Source organism: Gouania willdenowi, chromosome 7 (genome assembly GCF_900634775.1).
Source record: "Gouania willdenowi chromosome 7, fGouWil2.1, whole genome shotgun sequence".
In the NCBI taxonomy this organism is placed as follows: domain Eukaryota; kingdom Metazoa; phylum Chordata; class Actinopteri; order Blenniiformes; family Gobiesocidae; genus Gouania; species Gouania willdenowi.
In genome coordinates, this window is record NC_041050.1 from 1,269,849 (window position 1) to 1,292,733 (window position 22,885).

The 22,885-nt window shown below is 35.6% G+C and overlaps 1 protein-coding gene across 3 annotated transcripts; it reads right to left on the minus strand.

The window, feature by feature from the left end:
• Positions 1-228: 228 nt before the first annotated feature.
• Positions 229-22,885, minus strand: peds1 (plasmanylethanolamine desaturase 1). 3 transcript variants are annotated; one of them, XM_028453328.1, is made up of 8 exons: positions 22,577-22,884; positions 19,566-19,685; positions 17,942-18,033; positions 17,721-17,865; positions 13,648-13,860; positions 3,511-3,659; positions 2,213-2,338; positions 229-602 (listed from the first exon to the last, which is right to left on the minus strand). In XM_028453328.1, exons 1-8 carry the CDS (start codon positions 22,713-22,715, stop codon positions 456-458), a joined length of 1,131 nt encoding a protein of 376 aa, XP_028309129.1. In that variant the 5' UTR covers positions 22,716-22,884; the 3' UTR covers positions 229-455. The 3 variants fall into 3 exon arrangements, with proteins under 3 accessions (XP_028309129.1, XP_028309128.1, XP_028309127.1); XM_028453326.1 differs by lacking the exons at positions 229-602; positions 2,213-2,338; positions 3,511-3,659 and adding an exon at positions 9,129-12,645 and having other exon boundaries at positions 22,577-22,885; XM_028453327.1 differs by lacking the exons at positions 13,648-13,860; positions 17,721-17,865; positions 17,942-18,033; positions 19,566-19,685; positions 22,577-22,884 and adding an exon at positions 6,724-6,831.

Consider the following 22,885-nt stretch of genomic DNA (forward strand, 5'->3'; position numbering starts at 1 on the left):
CATGTTTTTATGAGAAGAAAATCCCAAATTTTACAAATATTGCTGTAAATCTGGTCAAAAGAAACATTAAAAAATGTTTTACATACGTTTTTTTTTTTAAACGTGTTTGGTTGCTAAAAGTTGATGTTTATTTTATTTTATCATGAGCAACTTTACAATCGGTGTCAGCATCACACTGTGACCTGATTATCCTTAAACACACACACACACAAAGAAGAGACACACAGGAACACTCAATAAGATTATTTATGTTATTGTACAATCTGCATTTAACAAATAACAATATTTAAAATAAAAAAGATTAGTGGATGTACAGTATTCACTGATTGACGGGGAATGATTTTAAATGCTCAGTAACTCTGCGTGCATGTGTGTGTGTGTGTGTGTGTGTGTGTGTGTGTGGTCAGCAGGAGGAGGAACAACGATGGAGGCGTTAAGAAGCGTTTGGCGTGGACTCAGTTAGGGTAGATCTGACCCTCAGGCGGCTGAGGAAGTTTCATGTTCTCCTTGCTGGTCATGAGCCGTCGCAGCTCCAGCAGAACCATCCGGATGCTGTAGGAGTGCTGCCACTTAGCCAGCGTGGTCACGGCGTGCGTGTCCACCTGTGGGAGACAAAACACACACTGAGGAGATTACAGGTTCTCCAACCTTTAGGAGGAAAGTAGCCACTCGTGAAACAAGGAGTTTTGTGCAAAATAATCTTTAAAAAAACTAAATTTACTCCAAACATGAATCAATGGAAGGACTTTTACTGCAAAATGTTCCATAAAATGAGAATCATTGGACAAATTTTGCAGGAATAAAATAATTTTATACAGAAAAAAAAAACACTTTGGAAATCAAAGAGGAAAGAAAATGAATTTGAAAAGATTTAAAGTCAGAACACGAGTCGCAACACATATTTTCCCCTTTAAACCAGTGGTTCTCGACCTGTTCAGCCCCCATGATGGTCCATTGTTCTATTAATCTGTGATAACCACATTTATTTATTCATCTGAATAATATCCACTGTTATCCAGGAACCTTTATTATTATTATTATTATTATTATTATTATTATTATTATTATAGTTATCTTAAAAATGGAAATCCTGGTTTTAATCACAAATAAAATGGTGGAAACGATGGTGAAATGGGATTTTAAAAACCACAGAAACTGGTTAAAAGTTGTAAATTAGAGTGGATAAAAACAGACAGAAAAAGTGGTAAAAAGGGTTCAAAGTGTCAATATTGGAACAATTAGTTTAATATATGTATATATGTTTTCATTTTGTTTTTTTTAGTTTCAATTCATATTTTGTTCATTATTTTGTATTTTGTGTACTTTGTCTATATATTATTTTTCCTCATATATCAAAGATTAATTGTGTATTTTGTCTCCTGTGTTTATTTGTTAACCTTTATTTTAAATTGTATGTGTTTAATGGAAGGGGTGAAACTTTGTTGTTTCTTCTTTAATGTTGGCTAAATAAATAAATGAAATAAACTGGCAAATAATGGACATGACATATGGTGAATGTGGTTAAATTGACAAAAAATAATCAGGAAATCTGGTGAAAAGATGTTAAAAATGACAATAATGTGTCAAAATATGTGACATTAGGTGTAAAAGTGGTAGAAATGGTTTAAAAGTGCTGAACATGTCTGGAAAGTGGAAAAAATGTGTAGAAAAGTCATTCAAATGTGATGTAGAAGTGTCAGAAATGGGAGAAATGTAGCAAAAATACATTAAAAGAAGCAAAAATATGGAAAGAAAAAGTGATGAAAATAGGTTAAAATATGGTGAGTTTGCAGAAAAAAGGTAAAAATAAAAAAAAATTGACTCAAATTTTTAAAAAAATATTCTTAGTTTCTTGAAGGCATCTAGCGACCCGCTCCAAGTGTCTCACGACCCCAAGTTGGGGAACCTTTGCTTCAAATAACAGAATAAAATACAGATAATGTTTTTATTAGTTCAAAGTGAGTGCATAGATACTAAAAGATAGAAATACAGTTTCCTCATTGACCCATAAACTATACAGTACGTCTGATTTAAAGTGTTGGTTCAGGTTCCGACACTGATTCAGGCGATGCTAACACTGAGTTTTACGTGCACGCTCAACTCAGGCGTGTAGAAACTAAACAGCAGGTCACGCCTCAGCGCATGAAACAACTTCACAATCAGCTCAGTGTGAAGAAAGGGGCGGAGCCACAGGTGTAGGAATGTTACATACCAAACCACTGGAGGTGTGCACGCCGTTCAAGTTTATCTTCGTCACGAATCTGACACACGGAGGGATTTCTGGGTAACGAGGCCCACACTCAACCTTCACACTGTACATCCTGTTCTCATAGCTCGTCTGTGCACAGAGAGGAAGAGGACGACATCATCATCATCATCATCATCAATCCTCTGAGAAACTCAGAATACACACAAAACACTATTTATATTCAACTTTGTGTTTTCCACATACATTTTTTAAAATTCTGTTTTAATATTATTTAATATTAGTTATTAACTCCTGTGAGGAAACTAAATAAATAATTAAAAAAAGAAAATCATTATTAAACAAAAAAGTATCTAAAAAATCTAAGTGTAATTTAAAATAATGTGTGAGTATGAAGGTAGATATGTTGTAGAATGTGATGTTTTTTAATAACTTGTATGAAATACTGTTAATAACCACAACTCTCCTGTTCTAACGTCTCTAATCTGCCGCTACAGAAACACTAACTACTTTTCTCGTGTGAATCTGCGCTGCTTGAGTTTTGCAACACATTTTGCGAGACGTCTGTAGCTAAACAGATTTGTGTGTAAACCTTCTGATAAAAATAAAGAAATATGTTGTTAAATACATTAACAGCAGTGTCAGCTCTCAATCCATAATCTCCACAGTGTTTACGAGGGATGTAACAATATCTAAATGTCACGATTCGGTATAATCACCATAGTAACCTCACAGTACGATAATTATTGCGGTATTGTAGGAAAACTCACAGATTTACAGCAATGCTAACAATAACAAGAATAATGACCATTAAAAAATCATACTTTTACATTTATGACATTAGAAACTGAATACGGCCCATTAATAGATACAATAATATTAAAAAATGTTCCCATAATTTCTGACATGAAATTTATTTCACGTGTGTGGATTCTTTATACACAAGCTCACATCACATTCTAAGAGCTTCATAGTAAATAAGTAATGTTTATTAATATAAGACCTCTCACAGACAGAGGTCACAAAGTGCTTTACATTCACACACCAATGGGACAGCGCTGCCATGCAAGGCACTAGTCAACCACTGGACACTTCAACACATAGACCGGGATCGAACCCCCAACCTCTCGATCAGAGGACGACCCCTCTACCACCTGAGACATCTCTAGATGTTTAATCTATTCTCTGCTCATCTTCAGGTTTCTCTACAACCTTTTTATTTGCTAATCCAGAGTTTAGTTATTTTTCTGTTTCCTAGAATGAAATCAGATTCAGATCTCAGAGTGTACTGTGTATGTACGTACCCTGGGTGGGCCCAGGATCACTCCTCTCCATCGGGTTAGGGTCATGTCATCGTCGTCTTCCAGACCCCAGCTCACCGTACCATCACCCACGCCTTTCTGACCTTCCTCCAGCTCGTCCAGAAGCCGGAAGTTACGAGGAACTTTGACGCCTGTGGGAGACAAAACGAAGCAGAGCGTTTAGCGTGGCCTTGATCTGCTCCAATACGCACGATTCTGACGTCTATCCATTAAATAATATCACTAATAATATCACTCAGAGACAGAACAGGAAGGAGGAACAGGATCAGTAGATACAGGTGTGACGAAGAGAGACAGAACAGCACAAAGCACTGGAACTGTTGGTGCATCAGCTCAACTGGTCGTTATTATAGCTGGTGACACGTCACCATGGTTACAGGAATCATTCTGAACCACTTTGTTGATCACAGTACAGGCTGTTTCCCTTCAGTACGTTGTTAGTTATGATCCCCCCCCCCATGCAATCCTAGTTCAGCCTTTTCCTGATTTAAATGACACAAATTAATAAATAATAATAATTATATAAATATTAAAAAAAGAACAAGGAGCTAATCAGCCTGGGACCAAAACAAATATTGTCCCACAAACTATTGACGGTAAACAATATTGTCAATAAAAGTTTTTTTTTTTTTTAGATCAAATTAAGCATTAATGTAATGATAATCTACAGTATCTATCTATAAAAGACAGAAAGGTCTGTGTGCGTGCATGTGCTTGTTTGGTAGGGGTGTCCCGATCCGATATCGGTCCAATATTAGCCTGAAAACGAATATTGGATATCAATTCAAATTTCTGGATTCCCTCCCCCCAGAGAGAGAGAGGAACAAAACAAAAAAAAAGTATGTATGATTCATGTTGATATCGGATCAATATCGCATCGGCCGTTACGCAAGCCTGCAATATGAGTATCATATCGGAAATGAAAAAGTTGCATCGGGACATCCCTGGTGTTTGTGGAGCAAATATCTCCCAGACGCAGCGTCTGTTTGACCTCAAACTTTGTCAACAGGTTCCAAACACCTCAAGTGTGTGCATCCGTTAAGTAATTTGGTCATTTCAAAATGTTTGTTTTAATTTTATTTCACCAGGACGGTACATTCATGTTCACCCAGAAGTGACACCTATTCAACTTTTGACCTCAGAGTGTGAGGGGGCGCTAGCGCACCATCGATATCTATTTCACTGCACAGCTCCTCACCCGAGCAAGAGTCACGTGTGCAGCCAGAGCCAATCGCTGAAGACCTGGCGTAGCACCAGACCTGCTCAAAGGCAAACAAGTGAGAGAGAGGAAAATAGTTCTTTCACAACTTTTGAGGTAACATACTTTTTGACTGTTCCTTATTTGGTGATTACATTTCAAATGGTTTATTTTCATGTTCGTTTGACTGTTCGCTGTTTAGATCGGACAGACGGGACCCAGAAGTTATTGCGTTGAACGCCAACTGCAAAAAAACGCACATTTCTCTGCGGATACGGCATTATAAACGCTGATATTTTCATCACGTGCTATATAACCAAATGCGCACCTTGGATGTAGATGCTGAACACACACAGAGCCGTTTAGAGAGAGAGAGAGAGAGAGAGAGAGAGAGAGTTGTAACAACAGAAAAGTTCCAGGAAGTTTCAAATAGTTCCCTCTACACACACATTACAACAACAACCTGTGACGGAATATGTGCATGCGAGTGGCTGATGCGCGTGCGTGTGTGAGAGAACCCACGGAGGAGATGGAGAGAATAGATCAGAAAAGAAAGTAAATAATTATAATTTGACAAATTAGTCAAGAAATAATAATGTGCTTTACTGTTTTTTCTGTAAATTAATGAATGTGAAAATTCATGGATAACAATAATAAATAGTTATTTTTTATTTCATTTCAAGTGGTCACACACACACACACACACACACACACACACACACACACACACACACACACACAATGATAAGCACCGATCAGGGGATGAAGCCACACCCACAAATAAAAACAAAATAAAGTCACTGTAGTTTATAAAGTAAAAATTAAATCAATCTTTTATCACCTGCTACAACTCAGTTTTTGATTTTGTATTTAATCTGATATAATATATTTAATAACAATACACTGTTCACTTCTTTGTTTTCATCCTGACTTTGTCACTTTTTTAATGTTCAAACCATTCATTGATTTGCTTTTTTATTTTGATTAAATGTATATATTTGCATGTTTTTCTCTTTATATTTCTCTCATTATTTGTGTTATTTTTCAAAAGGCTACAGTTGTTTTTTAAGGTCATGATTTTCTGTTCAATAAAACCATCATTAAAAAAACATCCAAATATAATATTAAAGCAAGAGAAATACACATCGGCTTCTCATTCACACAGTTTTATTTTACATTTATTGATTTAAATTATTTTTCTCACATGTATGTATAATACCAACCCCTTTGAATAATCCATATTTAATTTTATCGTTTGTATGTTTTTCCTTTTAATTTCAAATTTTATTAAATTAATGTTACTAATGCTCATGTTGTAAATCACAAATATATAAAAAAAAATATGTAAATTGTGCGTGTTTTTACAATTTGCGATTACTTTCAGAATATAATTTGAATCTTTGAGAGAGATTAATTTATTTCATTAGTCAAAAATGTCATTTTTATTACCAACCCCTTACAATAATATATATTAATTATTTTATTTGTAGGTTTTTCCTATTAATTTTGAATAAATTATCTGAATGTTACTGATGTTCATGTTGTAAATGACAAATATGTCAAATGTGTAATACATTTCAATAAATCTAAATGTTATAATGACAGAAGTAGTAACTGATAACAGCAGTTTTATCATCAGATAAATGAGAAATAGACATTAACGTGATGTTTAATAGGCTCCGCACCTTTAAATAAAACCTATTATTATATAAATATAAGTCGTGTAGAAGCTGGAGGTAAATGATGATTCTAGTATCAAATGTTTGAGTGGATTGATTAAATAGCGGTGCGGCACTTCATTGTCCCTACATCTAACTTAGCCCTGCGTTAGCTTAGCCGTTAGCATCGGCTGCTTTCACCCTTCCCGCTGGCGTCTTTTCATCATCCACCGTCAAACAAAGCTCATCCTGTCTCCCTTTAGTCCGTTTCGGTGTTAAAATCCACCGAGTTCATCGCTATCAGCAGCTAATCCCGAACAAACCGCACCAGTCGTTTACCTGATCCGGCGGGCAGCGCCATCTTTTCGCTACTTGACGGGAGTGCGCACGTACGACCGGGCCGGCCGTGCGCGTAACCGGGACACACTCTTCCTCAAGCTTCCTCAGACACCACGTGACTGCTTCGTTGCTGGCAGTTTTATTTTTAAATTATTTTTCCTTATTAAACGTTTATACATCAATACTATGGAAACTTAAATTGTTATTTTTTTAAAATTTATTATACTTTTTAATGAGATTTTTATGAGACACTATCTCATAATTATGACTATATTTTTTTTTAATTGTAATTTTACCTTTCCTTGTTTTATTATATTTTTATGAGATACTATCATCTCATAATTATGACTTAGTATCTAAATTTTTTTAAATTTTACTTTTTTCTGTCATAATTATAATTATGACAAATTAGGAAAACTAGGAGAGGTAAAATAATAAAGAAAATCAGTCATAATTATGAAAATCTAGATTTTTTAATCATTATTTTACTTTTCCTGTTTTTTTTTTAGAGGTAAGAATGGCTTCCATACAATACTAAACCAATGTATATTATTATTTATAACAATAATAATAAATTATTACTATATTAATAATTATAACAATAATCTATTTTTGTTATTTGTGATGTTTTCTCACCTCTACTGTTGATCTTGGCCAGATCTGCCTAAAGAAAACTCTCAAAATTTACATAAAGTGTATTATATGCAGAATTCCTTTTTTCTAAGTTTTTAATTTAGAAAAATGAAACAAACTTTAAATACTATAAGAGGCTCAATACAACACCAGTAAAGCACTGGCTTGTCATGTTTCACTGCAAAATAATTGTGAATATTAGACATCAGCAAATCCTAAAATGCACATGATGACATCACAAATGTTATAAAGTTGTAGCTGTGTTTGGTATTAGCTTATTTTAAAGCCAGGCTTTTCCAACCATCACTCTAATAAACAACATCCAGCAATGCTGAGACTTTTACAGTTAGATATGTTTGGTTACTGTACATCTCATCTTTATGTTTTGTTCCATCCCAGGGACAAAGTCCACATTAGGCCTGGTTAATGTCTATGTTTAGTCTATTATATCACACAGTGTGAAGTCTAATATTGACTTTTGTTGTGTCAAAGCGTGTTTGACTTCAGGCGTCAACAAGCAACAAATCAGGTTCAGCAAAGAAAGACGACAAAGAATGTTAATCCCACAGCAACATTTCACCTTTAATACAAATCTAAAAAATCATAAAACACAAACTTTAACCCAGCATGTAAGAAAATGAATTTATTGAACAAAATGTAAAATTTAGAAATGATCAATGTCAAACTGAAAAAAGTGTGAATGACAGTGTCTTTTTAAAAATGATTATGTACAAAATAGATCTGTTTCCGTTCTATGTTATAGACGTAAAAAGAATAGATCAGTTTCTAAATGTACAAACATGAACCAAATCCCCTATGAAGACAGACATTTAGCAGTTTGGTTAGCTTAGCACATAGCGGTCAGTCCCTAATGTCTGGTTAGCTTAGCACGTAGCAATCAGTCCCTAATGTCTGGTTAGCTTAGCACGTAGCAATCAGTCCCACATGTTTGTTTAGCTTAGAACGTAGCGGTCAGTCCCTAATGTCTGGTTAGCTTAGCACGTAGTGATCAGTCCCACATGTTTGTTTAGCTTAGCACGAAGCCACCAATCCCACATTTGGATAGCTTAGCACATGAGGATAAATCCCAAATATTTGGTTAGCTTAGCATGTAGCCACCAGTCCCACAAGTTTGGTTAGCTTAGTACATAGCGACCTGTTCCACATGTTTGGTTAGCTTAGCACATAGCGGTCAGTCCCTAATCTTTGGTTAGCTTAGCACATAGCAATCAGTATCACGTTTGGTTAGCTTAGCACAAAGCAATCAATCCCTAATGTTTGGTTAGCTTAGCACCTAACCACCAGTCCCACGTTTGGTTAGCTTAGCATGTACTCGTAGCCACCAATCCCATATGTTTGGTTAGCTTAGCATGTACTCGTAGCCACCAGTCCCATATGTTTGGTTAGCTTAGCATGTACTCGTAGCCACCAGTCCCATATGTTTGGTTAGCTTAGCATGTACTCGTAGCCACCAGTCCCATATGTTTGGTTAGCTTAGCATGTACTCGTAGCCACCAGTCCCATATGTTTGGATAGCTTAGCACGTAGCAGTGCTGGCTGAGCATGGGTCAAAATATAAAGTGGTGACATCATTCTGTCAAAATTTGTCCTATTAGACCAATAAATACATTTTGAAACATTTTAATCTTCACATCTTTCTTGTTCTGTGCAGCGTCCGCTTCATTTTTCCTCCCAAACATCATCGTCTTTATGCTGAGGCTGATGTTGAAAACATAAGAATGAGATCCAATAGATAAAAAATGACAACAGAGAGCATTGATTAGTCCTTTATTTATTTATAAATACACTTTGTTATGTACAGTGGAAGCTTCCAGAGAGGAAGGCAACACAAAGGCATCAAAGGCTTTATTTTGACATCTAAACACCAAGAGTCAGTCAAACATCAGCTCAGGATAAGGCAATTCATTACAGATAAAACACACATGCTCACGCTTAAATGTCTTAAAAAACATGTTATTATTTGATTAACTAATGATTTATTTCCACCAAAAACCCTCCAGAAAAACAAACTTCACCTGATGCATCAATTTATGGCTACAAGTACATCACCTCTGTTCATTCAGTCAGAATTATCACTGAAAAATGTGAATAATCTCAGATTTCTGACTTTCCCCCATCAATTAATCTCATCATTTTCTCAAACTTTACGACAAATCTCAAAATTTGTGAGCAAATCTCAATTTCTGACAAATCTCAAAATTTGCGACAAGCCTCAAAATTTGCGACAAATCTCAAAATTTGCAACAGGCCTCAATTTGTGACAAATCTCAAAATTTGCAACAAGCCTTAAAATTTGTGGCAAATCTCAATTTTTTTCCAAGTTATCAACCATTAAAAAGAATTCACACTATTTTCCACAAAAAGAAAAGCTTATTTTCAGATTTTTTAAATTTTTTTTAAATAGTTTTATAAATAATGCTTTAATAATATTTAAGTTGAATGCTTGGTGAACTTTTATTTCCTATGAACTAATATTTACTTTGAATCCCACAGATCAACGTGCACTGATTTAAATGAATAAACTTTCCATTTGACAGCTTCTGTTCTTCAGATTTAATTTGAAAGAACGTCACAAAGTGTTTAAAGCGTGAGAAGAACAGATACAATAGTTGGGGTTTCCTTTCCTTTGACCTAACAACAGACGTCTCATCTTAAATTAACCTTAATGTGATCATTTACATCTGAACTCTAAAGAAGCGCAACATTTCTGTAAAAATCATCCTTATCTAAAGCAGATTAAACCAAGCTGGGCACACGCTAACAGCTCACAGCACGCCAACCGTTAGCGGAAGAAGAACAGCAGCTCTGTTAGGCTTTGATTTTTCCTCAAAAAGCTGCGATTCATCCCAGAATAAGTGAGAATCGTTCTTCTGTAACAGACGCGTCAGATCATCCACAGAAACCTCGAGTTTCTCACGTGAAAAAATGAAAGAAGAACTAAGAAATGAGCTTTTCTGTCTGAACTCCTCTGTATAATACTGAACACCACCCCCCCCCCCCCCCCCCCCCCCCCCCCCGTTATGGAAGGTGGCGACCACGTGCGTTACCGCCACAAACCGTCTGCGACACGTTCTCAGTCAGTGACGTCACCTCCAGGTTTCCATCGGACACGTGTGTACGCTGTAGATTTGATTACATCCTCAGGACTCAGTGAGGTATCAGCTAACAGGAGAACCTCTGACATTTATCAGACCAAACTGACTCATGACTCAGCAAAACCTCTGTCAGATCACACGGCCTCAGGCTTCAAAATAAAAGTTGTCAAACTCAATGGCCTCAGGATGTAAAACATGACATGGCGTTTTATTTTGAAGAAACGAAAAGTACACGTCATCAATATGTGTTACTATGGATACGAGAGTAAAATTGAAAGTTATTTTCTATTTTATTTTTAAAGGTTAAGATATATCAACGTTTCATTTAACTATTATTTCATCCATTTTAAGACCTGCTTGTTCCCATTTTCAGGGTCCTGGGGGTCTGCTGGTGCCAATCTGTGGCTAACACTGGGCGCTAGGCAGGGGTACACCCTGGACAGGGTGCCAGTCCATCACAGGGCAACACACAGACAGACAAACACTCACACTCACTCCTACAGGCCATTTAGAGACTCCTCTCAACCTGTCAGTCATCTTTTGTTTTTAACTGTGGGAAAATGACGCAGCACGGGGAGAAGTATTATTTATTAATCATAAAAGGAAAGAACGGCTTTTCAACTTACTTCGTCATGTGGACTTCCGGTTCCTTCAAAATAAAACGCCATGTCATGTTTTACGGCCTGAGGCAATGTTATGCGACTGTGGTTTTGCTGAGTCATGAGTCAGTTTGGTCAGATAAATGACAGGTTTTCCTCACAGAGACCTGAGGATGTGCTAACGTGTGTAGCGTACGTGTGAGCTCATGAACTTAAGGAAGTTCAACCTAAACACTTAAGTTAAGACATGGAGTGACGTGCCCAACCTCACACTGCACGCACACACACTGCACACACAAGTCTTCACTGAAGCCCTTAAACATGACTCCCACGCTCTAGCCAACAGCGCCGTTTCTCATTCAAATTAACGCACGCACGGCGTCGACTCATAAAAAAAGGCTTAACGGCACAAAAACAGAGAGACGTACAGAGTGAGCATGTGTAAGGCAGCTACCGCGTGAAAATGTATCGGTGCTCAAAATGTTATTTTAAAAAAAAAAACAAACACGTAAATGTGCGAGACGGCGCTGAGCAAAACGACCACGATCGGCCGACGTCTTCATGCGAACGCTAACGAGCTTTAATGACAATGAATAATAATCCTTAATATCTGCATAATTACACAACTAAAGAAAACAAACAACAAAAGCTGAAATGTTCAAAATAAAGGTTTTACTCTATCGTGTGATTATTCAGTTATTGTTTGACACATTCATCTGTGACAAATCAAAACATTTGTGATAAATTGAACATTTTGCAACAAATAATTTCCAATGAATTGAATAATTTGCAACAAAGGGAAAAATTTGCAACTATGTAAAAAATTTGAGATGATGAAAAGATTTATTTCTTTCGTTGACACTTTTCAAGATTTTTCTCTCAATTCTGTAATTATTCTTAGAATTTGTGATTATGGTGTTTTTTTATTAATGAATTTTAAAATCAGTAATTTTTGTTTTTTGTTTTTTAAACATGTGAATTTAATTTATATTAAATGCCATTTTAATAAATCACTTCTTTAGTTGCAGCCTTATTTTTTTAAAGCCTAATTAAAGCGTAAAGAGACGAACAAACGTGTGCAAATCAGCAACAAATGTAACAGAAATGAGTTTGTTCTTTAACTATCATTGGTAGAGGCTCTATAAACACACAAACACACAAACACCTTGAACGCCTCGTGCTGGAGAAACAAAGCAGTGCTAAACATCACGTGGAATAGAACAAGTGCTTTTCAAGTTTCTTTCCAAATGCTCGAATTCTGCGACTAATTATTGAATCTGTTCGAGGAGTGACTTTAAATGTGTTCGACCTTGTGTTGGATAGAAAAGATGATGTGTGATGAACAGAAGCGATAAAGCTATGGCATCGAGCGTGTGTGAGGCAAAGAGAGCGGAGCGAGAAGAGTGGGCGGAGCCAGCATCTTCTGAGGTAGCGTGCGGTCGACCAATGGCGTTACTTGACCTTGTTGGCCCAGCGAAGGTCGTCTGCTCGGGGCTTTTCTCCCGTCACGCCCTGGATCATGTCCTCCAGGTTCTTCCAGAAGCCCAGCTTCTCCAGAGGGTAGTTCAGCCACCCTGAGGCACAGAGCAGGGGCGCTACCGTTAGCACGTTAGCATAGGTATAGAACACAGAATAATAACGAAAAAATATGAATTAGTAATCTATATTCATTTTGTGTTAATTACTCAACATTTCAGGTGACCCTACATGGGGTCACGACCCCGAGGTTGAAAAAAACTGGATTAACACTACATGTAAGTCAATCGTTACTTGACAAATATTTATATTTTTATGCCAAACTGAAGCCATGGAAAACTTTATTAGAGGAAAATACTGCAGAACAGTGTTTATTTACAGTATGCACCGATATTAAAACAGACAATGTAAAAATAATTACAATTTTTTTTTATCTCAAATTGAATTATTTTTCTGATTTTGAATGGTTGATGTTTGATGTGGAAAACTACAGAAAAACCCAAGGTGCAATACTTTTCAATTAATCATAATGTTAAATATATATTAAAAAATATTCACAAAACAATAGTAATGATTTCTTTTAAAATTCCAAAATCCTGCAATTTACCTCAAATTATTCCACAAAATTTCCCCACATTAAAAAGAAATTGGTCATAAAACCCAGAAAATTAATTTTTGTTCTTTGCACTTTAGTAATTTCTGAAAATCTCTTTATTAATAGTTATTTTTATGAGATTTGAAGAATATTCCAAATTTTAAAAAGGTCACTTTTTTTAACTTTTCTTTTTAATTTAAATCTAAGAGGTTTTTTTTTTTTTTACTTTGCACTTTATTAATAAAGAGTTTTATTAGTTATTTTAATGAGATTTGAAGAATACTTTAAAAAATTCAAAAAAGGATAATTTTTTTCAACCTTTCTTTTTAATAAACTTTCTTGGTGAAAAAGCACTGCTATAATAAAATATAAAAAGTTAAAGTTACTGCAGGATGTAAAAAAAAAAGATGGCAGTCAGACACGTAAAGATGACACGACAATAACCAAACTGTCAAAAAGAAATGAGGTTGAGGGTGAAATGCTGAGAGGAAGTGTGACTACAGACCCGTGGTGATGCAGAAGTAGGTCTCGTGTGGCGACACGTGGTGGATGCGGTGGTGTTTGCGAGGCAGGATGATGTGGAGGTCCTGGAGGAAGACCACCCAGCGCGGGAGTCCGAAGTACGTGTGAGACCACTTATGGATCTGGTTGGTGAGCGTCACGAAGATGACCAGAGCGAACAGGTAGCAGAACCAGGGGTAGATACGGTAGATCTCAGCTGTAGGGACGCACACACCATGTTTTTATTCTTCATCATTCCTCTAACGAACCACTATCTCCAGCTTTCCTTTAGGTTCAAAGTTCAAATAGGATCCAAAGATTTTTACAAAAATTTAAAAGAAATGAAGTGTAAATTCACACAAAAATAGGGAAAAAGTACATTAAAGTTAAAAATGCATCGAAATTAAAATGATTGGCCGTAAACTGAAAGAAATTATCATTCCAATTATTATCAGTACTGTTGGTTTTATGACTGTGTTCGAATCTCACTGGAATTAAAGTTTAAAATAAAAAACCCAATGCAAACCAAAGGAAGAATTAATCAAAAACACTATAATCACAAATTCTGAGAATAATCATAGAATTGAGAGAAATATCTTAAAATGTCTCAGAGTTTAACTACAAGGATTAAAACCATAAAGATGAATTTTTTACTCAGATTTCTTTACTTATTTCAAACTCTTCTGATTTACATCACAAATGACTTATTTGCAGAATGAGACAAAGCAATTTCCAGATTTATATGTAAGGACAGAAACCTCGTATCCACTATAAAATGATGCAGTTGTCAAAAGCGAAGGGAGGCGGGGCCTTCCTTGTCTCCAGAAGGACTCTATTGGTGAGATCCAGAAAACGTTCCCCCTACAGGCTATTCTGACTGACATGAAACTGTATTTACAGTTTGGAAAGAGCTGTCGAAAACATGTAATTAGAAAAAGGATATTAAAATGCTGAGTTGGCTGGAATATGATCAAAACTTCATACCAAACAGAACTGATTCCAGATTTAAAACTTGGATCATAAAAGGTGTAAAAGTCATTTTCCAAATTGTAAATAATAATCAATTAGAAAGTTTTGACACACTGCAACATGAATTTAATTAGGAAAAATAAGATGTCTACAAATACGGAATTATTATAATCAGGATATTAAACAAAATGCATCTCATTATGATCCACTAGTCAAACTTTTGATCAATGCATACAAATCACAACTTTTAAAAGGAACAATATCAAAACTATATAAGAGTATTACTCATTATAATAGTGATTCAACAAAATATATAACAGATAAACGGGAAAAGGAAGCAGGAATGAATAAAACAGAGGAATAAAATATATATACATATCTCAGATGAGGAGTACAGAACCACATATTTGGAAATAATTTCACGTTTCTTTATAAAACCCTGTCAAAGCACACATTTTTCTCAAAGAAATAGTCACTGTTGGAGATATTGTGGTTGACAGATCATTACCATGTATTCTGGGAATGTCATTCTTCAAAAATATTGGTATGATGTTAATAATGCCTTAAAGCATATTTTTCACACTAACATTCCACTTGACTTAAAAACGATGTTTGTGGGTTATAGGACAACAATAAATGGTATTTCTGGAATATTCTTTTACATCTATAACAAAGAAGTGGAGAGTACAGAGACTGGACCAATATAATGGTGGACATTTACATAATAAAGATAACTTTTACAGTGAAGCTGAAGATGGATCTATTTGTTAAACAGTGGGTGGGAAAGATATGATAAACAATATATATATATATATATATATATATATATATATATATATATATATATATATATATGTATATGTCTGAGACTAAACAGACTATACTCTGCTATTAAATGACAAGAATGCTACAGATTAACATGGTTACCTTTGTTATTCTTCTGTAATTATTTTATTTTTCATTTATGTTTACTTGAATTAATCCCAATCTGTGTAATGATGTAATGTTACACTTGTTTACTCTCTGGGTGTTCAGTGGTTACATTTTCTTTTATTTCCTCATGTATATATATATATATATATATATATATATATATATATATATATAACAAAAGGGGAGGATGGAGACAAAAAAGGAAATGTCCTTGAATATTTATTTTTTTATCATATTTGTGTCTTTTGACAAACCTGAAGTCTCTTATCTTTCAATAAAAACAAAATTAAAAAATCTCTCAGGATTCCTACAGCTTCAGTCAATTTAAATTCAAGACTTTTTATTTCCATTTGAAATTAAGTAAACACACAAAATGTCAGTAAAACACACAAAAAAAACAGACTAAAATAACCAAAAACACTCCAAAAACACACAAGATGACTAGAAAAATAGCCAGAAATCTATAAAACAACAAAAATAAAAACCATTAAGAAAAGTTAACATTTCCCCATGTTGTTAAAAGCATGATGCACATCTGCAACATCATCACTGTTTTGTAGTTGGTTCCACTGTCACGATTGTTCAACGTTATGGTAAATTATATATTTTATAAAAAACAAATGTTACCATTTATTGTGAAATGAGAGACAAATTAAAATCATAAAAATCACACTTATGTGTTAAAATTTAAGACTTTTGCCTTCAGATATTTTAATGACAATTAAGGCCTTATTTTTAGATTCATGAATTTAATCCCTTTTAGGACTTTTCAAGGACCCGTGGGAACCCTGTTTCTACTAAAAAAAACTTTAAAATGTAATGATAATTTTGACATTTCTGATATTATTCAGTTTATTCACAAAGTCTGAGTTTTGTTCCCAAGTTTTGAGATTTGTCACAACATTGATTTGCTATTGGTAGTTTGCACCATTATTTATCTAAATGTCATTTTCATATATTTTAATCATTTTTGTTTGAATAAAGTTGGTTTTCCTTCACTGAACTGTAAACGTACTGAGCTAAAACATTATTATTATTATTCTGAATAGCACAGTAGCTACCGTGGACTCCTTCAGGTTCCTGGGATCCACAATCTCACAGGACCTGAAGTGGACCTCCCACATAGACACAACCAGGAAAAAGGCACAGCAGAGGATGTACTTCCTGTATCAGCTGAGGAAGGTCAACCTGCCCCAGGAGCTGCTGATCATGTTCTACACCTCCATCATTCAGTCTGTTCTGTGCACCTCCATCACTGTCTGGTTTGGATCTTCAACCAAACTATACAGACACAGACTACAAAGGATAATCAGGACTGTAGAAAAGATCATTGGTGTTGATCTGTCCTCCATCCAAGACTTATACCTGTCCAGGGTCAGGAAACGGGCAGGTAGCATCACTGCAGACCCCTCCCACCCTGCACACAATCTGTTTAAACTCCTCCCCTCCGGTAGACGCTACAGATCACTGTACGCCAAAACTACCCTCCATAAAAACAGTTTTTTCCCCCAGGCTGTCACTCTGATCAACACTATACAGTCAAAGAGTGTCAGACCTGTTTCTGTTACTGTGAAATAACCTGGAACTAACATAACAACCCTGGAACAACCTGTCACTGAGAATGTTCATGGACATAATTTTTTCATTTAAATGTTCACCTGCATTACTCATCAATGCACTACTGCACTATTATCTTATTATTATTATATTTTTATTTTTTTCATTATTATTATTATTATTATTACTATTATTATTATCTTATTTTTATTTAGTTTGCACATATTAGTCTAACTACTCTTATATTTATGTTTATACTTCTTATTTTTATTTATTTTTCTTTATTCTAGTTGATTGTTATTATTTAATGTTACACTACCTGAGAGAGCACAGGTCACCAAAAGAAATTCCTCGTGTGTATTCATTCACCCTTGGCCAATAAAGTTGATTCTGATTCTGAAGCTGACGTTAAAGTCACGTGGTCAGACTCCTCCTTCCTTCTCACCTTTAAATCAAACAACCTTTCATTTGTTACGCTGGAGAACATTCATTAATCTAATAATAGTCCTTTGTATTATTCTGCTCTTTGACCATCTATCTGAGCTACATTCTGTCTGTCTCCCATAATGCATTGCTGCTGTAGTTTTCCATTACAGACGCAGTAGAACCATCACTGACCAGGAGGGAGGGTGAGGAAGCTGAAGGCCATGTGAGCCAGAGGGACGATGGTCAACATGCAGTTGTCTCCGTTGGTCTCGATGAAGTCGTGGCGTGTGATGGCGGTGGGATCGATGTGATGTTCTCTGAACGGACGAATGAAGGCCTGGGGGAGGAGCGTTTAACATCACCATGGAAACGCTGTCCTTTTACATGACTTTATTCATCGCAGAAAAGCTCACCTTTCCAACGATGGGCAGGTCCACAGACCCCCACGTGTCGGCCCCCCAGTGAAGGAGGCCGGAGGTGAAGTCTGCTGTGAGGATTCCACCCACTGATCACAGAGGAGAAAAAATCAGCTCAATTTAACAAAACTAAGATTTTTATGCAGATTCAATGATCTGACAAAGAAAAAGCTCCTTAATATTCATTTATACACTTTATAAAAAATTCTGTCCAAAATAAAATCCATCACAGACACTTTTATTTATCATTTATTAATTACAGCCTCTGAATTTGTGTCATCACAGAAAACATGTAAAAATCCATCTGAACCCTTTTCGTTTTTTCATCTCTTTGTATTTGAAATCACAGAAATGTCTCACATGCATGTTTTTAGGAACCGTATCTCATATTTACACACTTATTTACTGGAAAGTTTAACAAATATGTCAAATTCTTTCCATAATCTCTTCTACATATAATGTATGTATCTAGTTCAACTAAAATGCAGTAAAAAAAAAAACATATGAGAGAGAGAGAGAGAGAGCGAGAGAGAGAGAGAGAGAGAGAGAGCGAGAGAGCGAGCGAGAGTGCTCTAATATGATCAAAAATCTAATTTTGTCATAAGAAAATAGAAAAAATACAAATTTCTTGAGATTTCTGCCCTCCATCCAAGACTTATACCTGTCCAGGGTCAGGAAACGGGCAGGTAACATCACTGCAGACCCCTCACACCCTGCACACAATCTGTTTAAACTCCTCCCCTCCGGTAGACGCTACAGATCACTGTACGCCAAAACTACCCTCCATAAAAACAGTTTTTTCCCCCAGGCTGTCACTCTGATCAACACTATACAGTCATAGAGTGTCAGACCTGTTTCTGTTACTGTGAAATAACCTGGAACTAACATAACAACCCTGGATCAACCTGTCACTGTGAATGTTCATGGACATAATTTTTTCATTTAAATGTTCACCTGCATTACTCATCAATGCACTACTGCACTATTATCTTATAATTATTATTATTGTATTTCATTATTATTATTATTATTACTATTATTATTATCTTGTTAGTTTTATTTAGTTTGCACATATTAGTCTAACCACTCTTATATTTATGTTTATACTTCTTTTTTTTTATTTATTTTATTTACTTTTCTTTATTCTAGTTGATTGTTATTATTTAATGTACACTACCTGAGAGAGCACAGGTCACCAAAAGAAATTCCTCGTGTGTATTCATTCACCCCTGGCCAATAAAGTTGATTCTGATTCTGATTTTCTTCTACTTTAGTAAATATTTCTTGTATTGATGTTTAGGAAAAAGACAAAAATTGCTGAATGATCCTTTACATGTTTGTTTTGTTTTGGTAATTTTCAAGTGAATATTTTTTTTTTTTTTATTTCAAGTGTAAAGTGATTTGTTTTGACTACATACAAGACATCTTCACTAGAAATAAGAGACGTTTTCTTGGTAAGATTTTAAGTTTTCTCTAATGAACCTGTTCATTTGACATGATTTACACTTTAATTTATTCTGCTTCAGGGCCAGGAAATGAGCTAGATGCTAATATACAGAAGGATTTAGAGGACAGTAGACCTGAGCAGCTATGCTAATAGGCTAACAATACGGAGTCTTACCGATGCCCAGCAGGATGAACCAGGAATGTCCCAGGTGGAAGTTGGTGAGCAGGTGAATGAAGTTGAACGCAATGAGAGAGAAACAGAGGAGGACGCAGATCCATTCCTGACATCGTTTACCTACACACGCACACGCACACACACACACACCTCTATATTATAAATCAAGTCAATTTATCATTTACCTCCTCAACCATCTGCACTCAGCCTTAAATTAGCTGAGTCATTAGTTTCAGCACAGTTTGAGTCCCATTGGTTGGAAATCCCTGTAGAACATTAGTCATCAACCTTTCTGTAACCGTGAGCGACTTCATAGGAACCGTACGGTTCACTGCAGTTAGAAAATCACTTCTTAAATACTACATGTTCACAGGGTACGATAGGAAATACTTCCAGCAACTTAATTTTCTCTTCTTTATGAATAAAGTTAAGGTTATATCTATTCAGACAACTGTATTTAAGGAAATTAAACTCCTGACATGTTTCAACTGCCAGTCTTCTTCAGAGGCGTCTGCTGACTGCTTTGATATTTCCTTGACTTACGCGTAATAATTCCAGGAAGTTCCTATTGTCTTCTTTTTGAATAATATGTTAATGTTTCATTTATTAAAGCGATGCCTCTGAAACACAGCTGTCTGAATAAATGAAACCATAACATATTAAAGGTAAGAATTTATCCTAATTTATCCAACGGTTTCATTTTCATTAAATTTGATAGAAAATCCACCTTGTGTTTCAAAATAAATATCATATATCTATATTATATACAGCATACCACCGACCGTACACCATCTGTGACTCTTAAAAACATTTGTCACAATGTTTCAGTGAAAATAAACATTTAAACATGGTTAATTTAATACTAAAACTTTATCAGCAGTATTTAACTACATCTCTCATATGTGTTCATCTTTGTGAGCTCATTGGCGAGTACAGCTCCTGAGGGCCCCCCACACTGTCCATGGGGGCTACAGGGGGCCCGCGGGCACCGTGTTGGTGACCTCTGCTGCAGAATACGACAAACGTCGCTGAAAAACCAGCTTTGGGTGGAAGAAAATATTGATTTGACAATATATCGTGATTTCACCGAGCGATTATTGTCTTGATCCAAAAAAATGTTTGAATTGATTTTTTAAATCATGTTTTTTAAAGAAAACCCCATTTAATTGTGCTAACATTAGCATAGCACGTAAACGCTCAGTCAACTTGTTAAACTACTTCACTCCTCATCAGTGCATTTTAGCTTTATTACACACTTTAAAATGTGATTTAGTTACTTTTATTTATTTGAAAGAATTTCAGAACTTAACAGAATCTGAATCTGTTGTAGAAGTAAAAGTTTAACTTTTTAGAGAAATGTAATTTGACAGTTTGATAAACATTTCACCTGTTTTTGATATTTGTTCTTGAATTACAGTTATTTACCATTTACTGGTTCTCACAAGTTAAAAAAAAAGAATTGTATTTCATAGCATTTTGTAATTTGTAATTATTGATATCACGATGTATATCATGTTGTTTAGTATCGGGATATATCGTATTGTGACCTGTTAATCGTATTGTACAGTCAGATTCGTGGCAATGCACATCCCTAATTCTGGGTTAAATTTGCTGAGTCAAAATTTATTAACAAACATATGCACAAAATGAGCCACTTGAGGCTTCTTCTCCTCTAAGGGACAGCACGTGTGAGTGAGTTCAGTGTGTCTTGTTTAGGGGAAGGTCTGTGTTAGAACGCACTCAGTGATCAATCATCTAACTGAGCTTTACACATTCTGGGCAGTCATGAAAGCAGCATCTCCTAAAACACATATTTGGATGCAAAATAAGCTATAAAATAAATATATAATTACAGACAAAATTGTCATTTTCTATAATGCCAAAATAGAAAACTATATCCTGACTCTCGATATATTGCCCAGCCCTACGTGACCGACGTCTTTGTTTGTGTCCAACAGTAACAGGACTGATAGTGGATGTGTCACCAGTCGCTTTGTTTCCTCCTTAACAACACAATGAAAACATGAAGCAGCTAAAAGATAATTACACACACAACCCTTTAACCTCAAATAACTCAACTATAAACTATGTTTGTTTTTTTTATAAAAAAAAAACCCTCAAAAATACTAGGAGCAAATTTAATACATAAATGTCAAGGTTTCATAATTTCAACTGCCAGTCTTCCTCAGTGGTGATTGCTTTGATGTTTCCGTAGAGTAGCTGGGCCATCAGAAGATGCTTTGATGTATCCTTATGAAAGAACTTCTGAGGATACATCAAAGCAATCACCTCTGAGGAAGACTGGCAGTTGAAACATGTCAGGAAATTGAAGTAAATTTCCTGAAAAAAAGTTGACCAGACAAAACCTCAACATATTTTAATTTTTTTTTTAAAAAAAAGACAAAATGAACTCGCTGGAATTAGAATGAATACAATCTGAGTATTTCTTCTTCAATATATTCAAAATACAATACAATATTTATAAAATAATTCTATTTTTTACACAAGACATTCCATAAATAATCATAACGATAATATAATAAAATGTTTCAAATATAGTTAGAAATGTGTAAAAATCCCGTTATTGATAATAAGGTCATGTGTTTACCATTTATATAAAATAATCCTCGCTATATAAATTAATTATTACAATTATTTAGAAAAAATAATAATAATTTAATCAATTTCGACTAGGTTTCTTTTAACAAGCTTATATGAATTAAAGTAAAACCAGTAAAAATAAAAAAAAATAAAAAAATAAAAATTGGTCTGTTGTGTAAGTGTGTGTATATGCGTGTGTGTGTGTGTATATGTGTGTGTGTGTGTGTATATATGTGTGTGTGTGTATATGTGCGTGTGCGTGTGTGTGTATATGTGCGTTTGTGTGTGCGTGTGTGTGTGTATGTGTATATGTCTTCCGTAGTAACCGTGTAGCAGTCGTCCTTCACCGACCAACGACACCCTAACCGGGATCAAACCCGGAATCCAAGCCCCGGGCTGGGCCGTCTCACCTGGGGAGTAGAGGCTGGCCAGCTCCCGGGCCCCGGCGTGCTGAGGACCCCATTTGACCGCACCCCGCCCCGGTCCCTGCGGCTGAGGGCTCGGTGTTCCCAGCCCGGAGGAGCCGTTCACATTCTCCGTACTCGCCATTTCTCCGTTTCGAACGCTATTGTGTCCCTCAACCGAACCATTAACTTCTCACGCCACCCGTGCGTTAACAGCCAATCAGAGGCCGCTGTTCGTGGCGTGACCAATTGGGGTCGCTCCTGAAGGCAGCACTTCCTGACCACACCCGCTAGTCTGGTAACCACTCAGCCCTC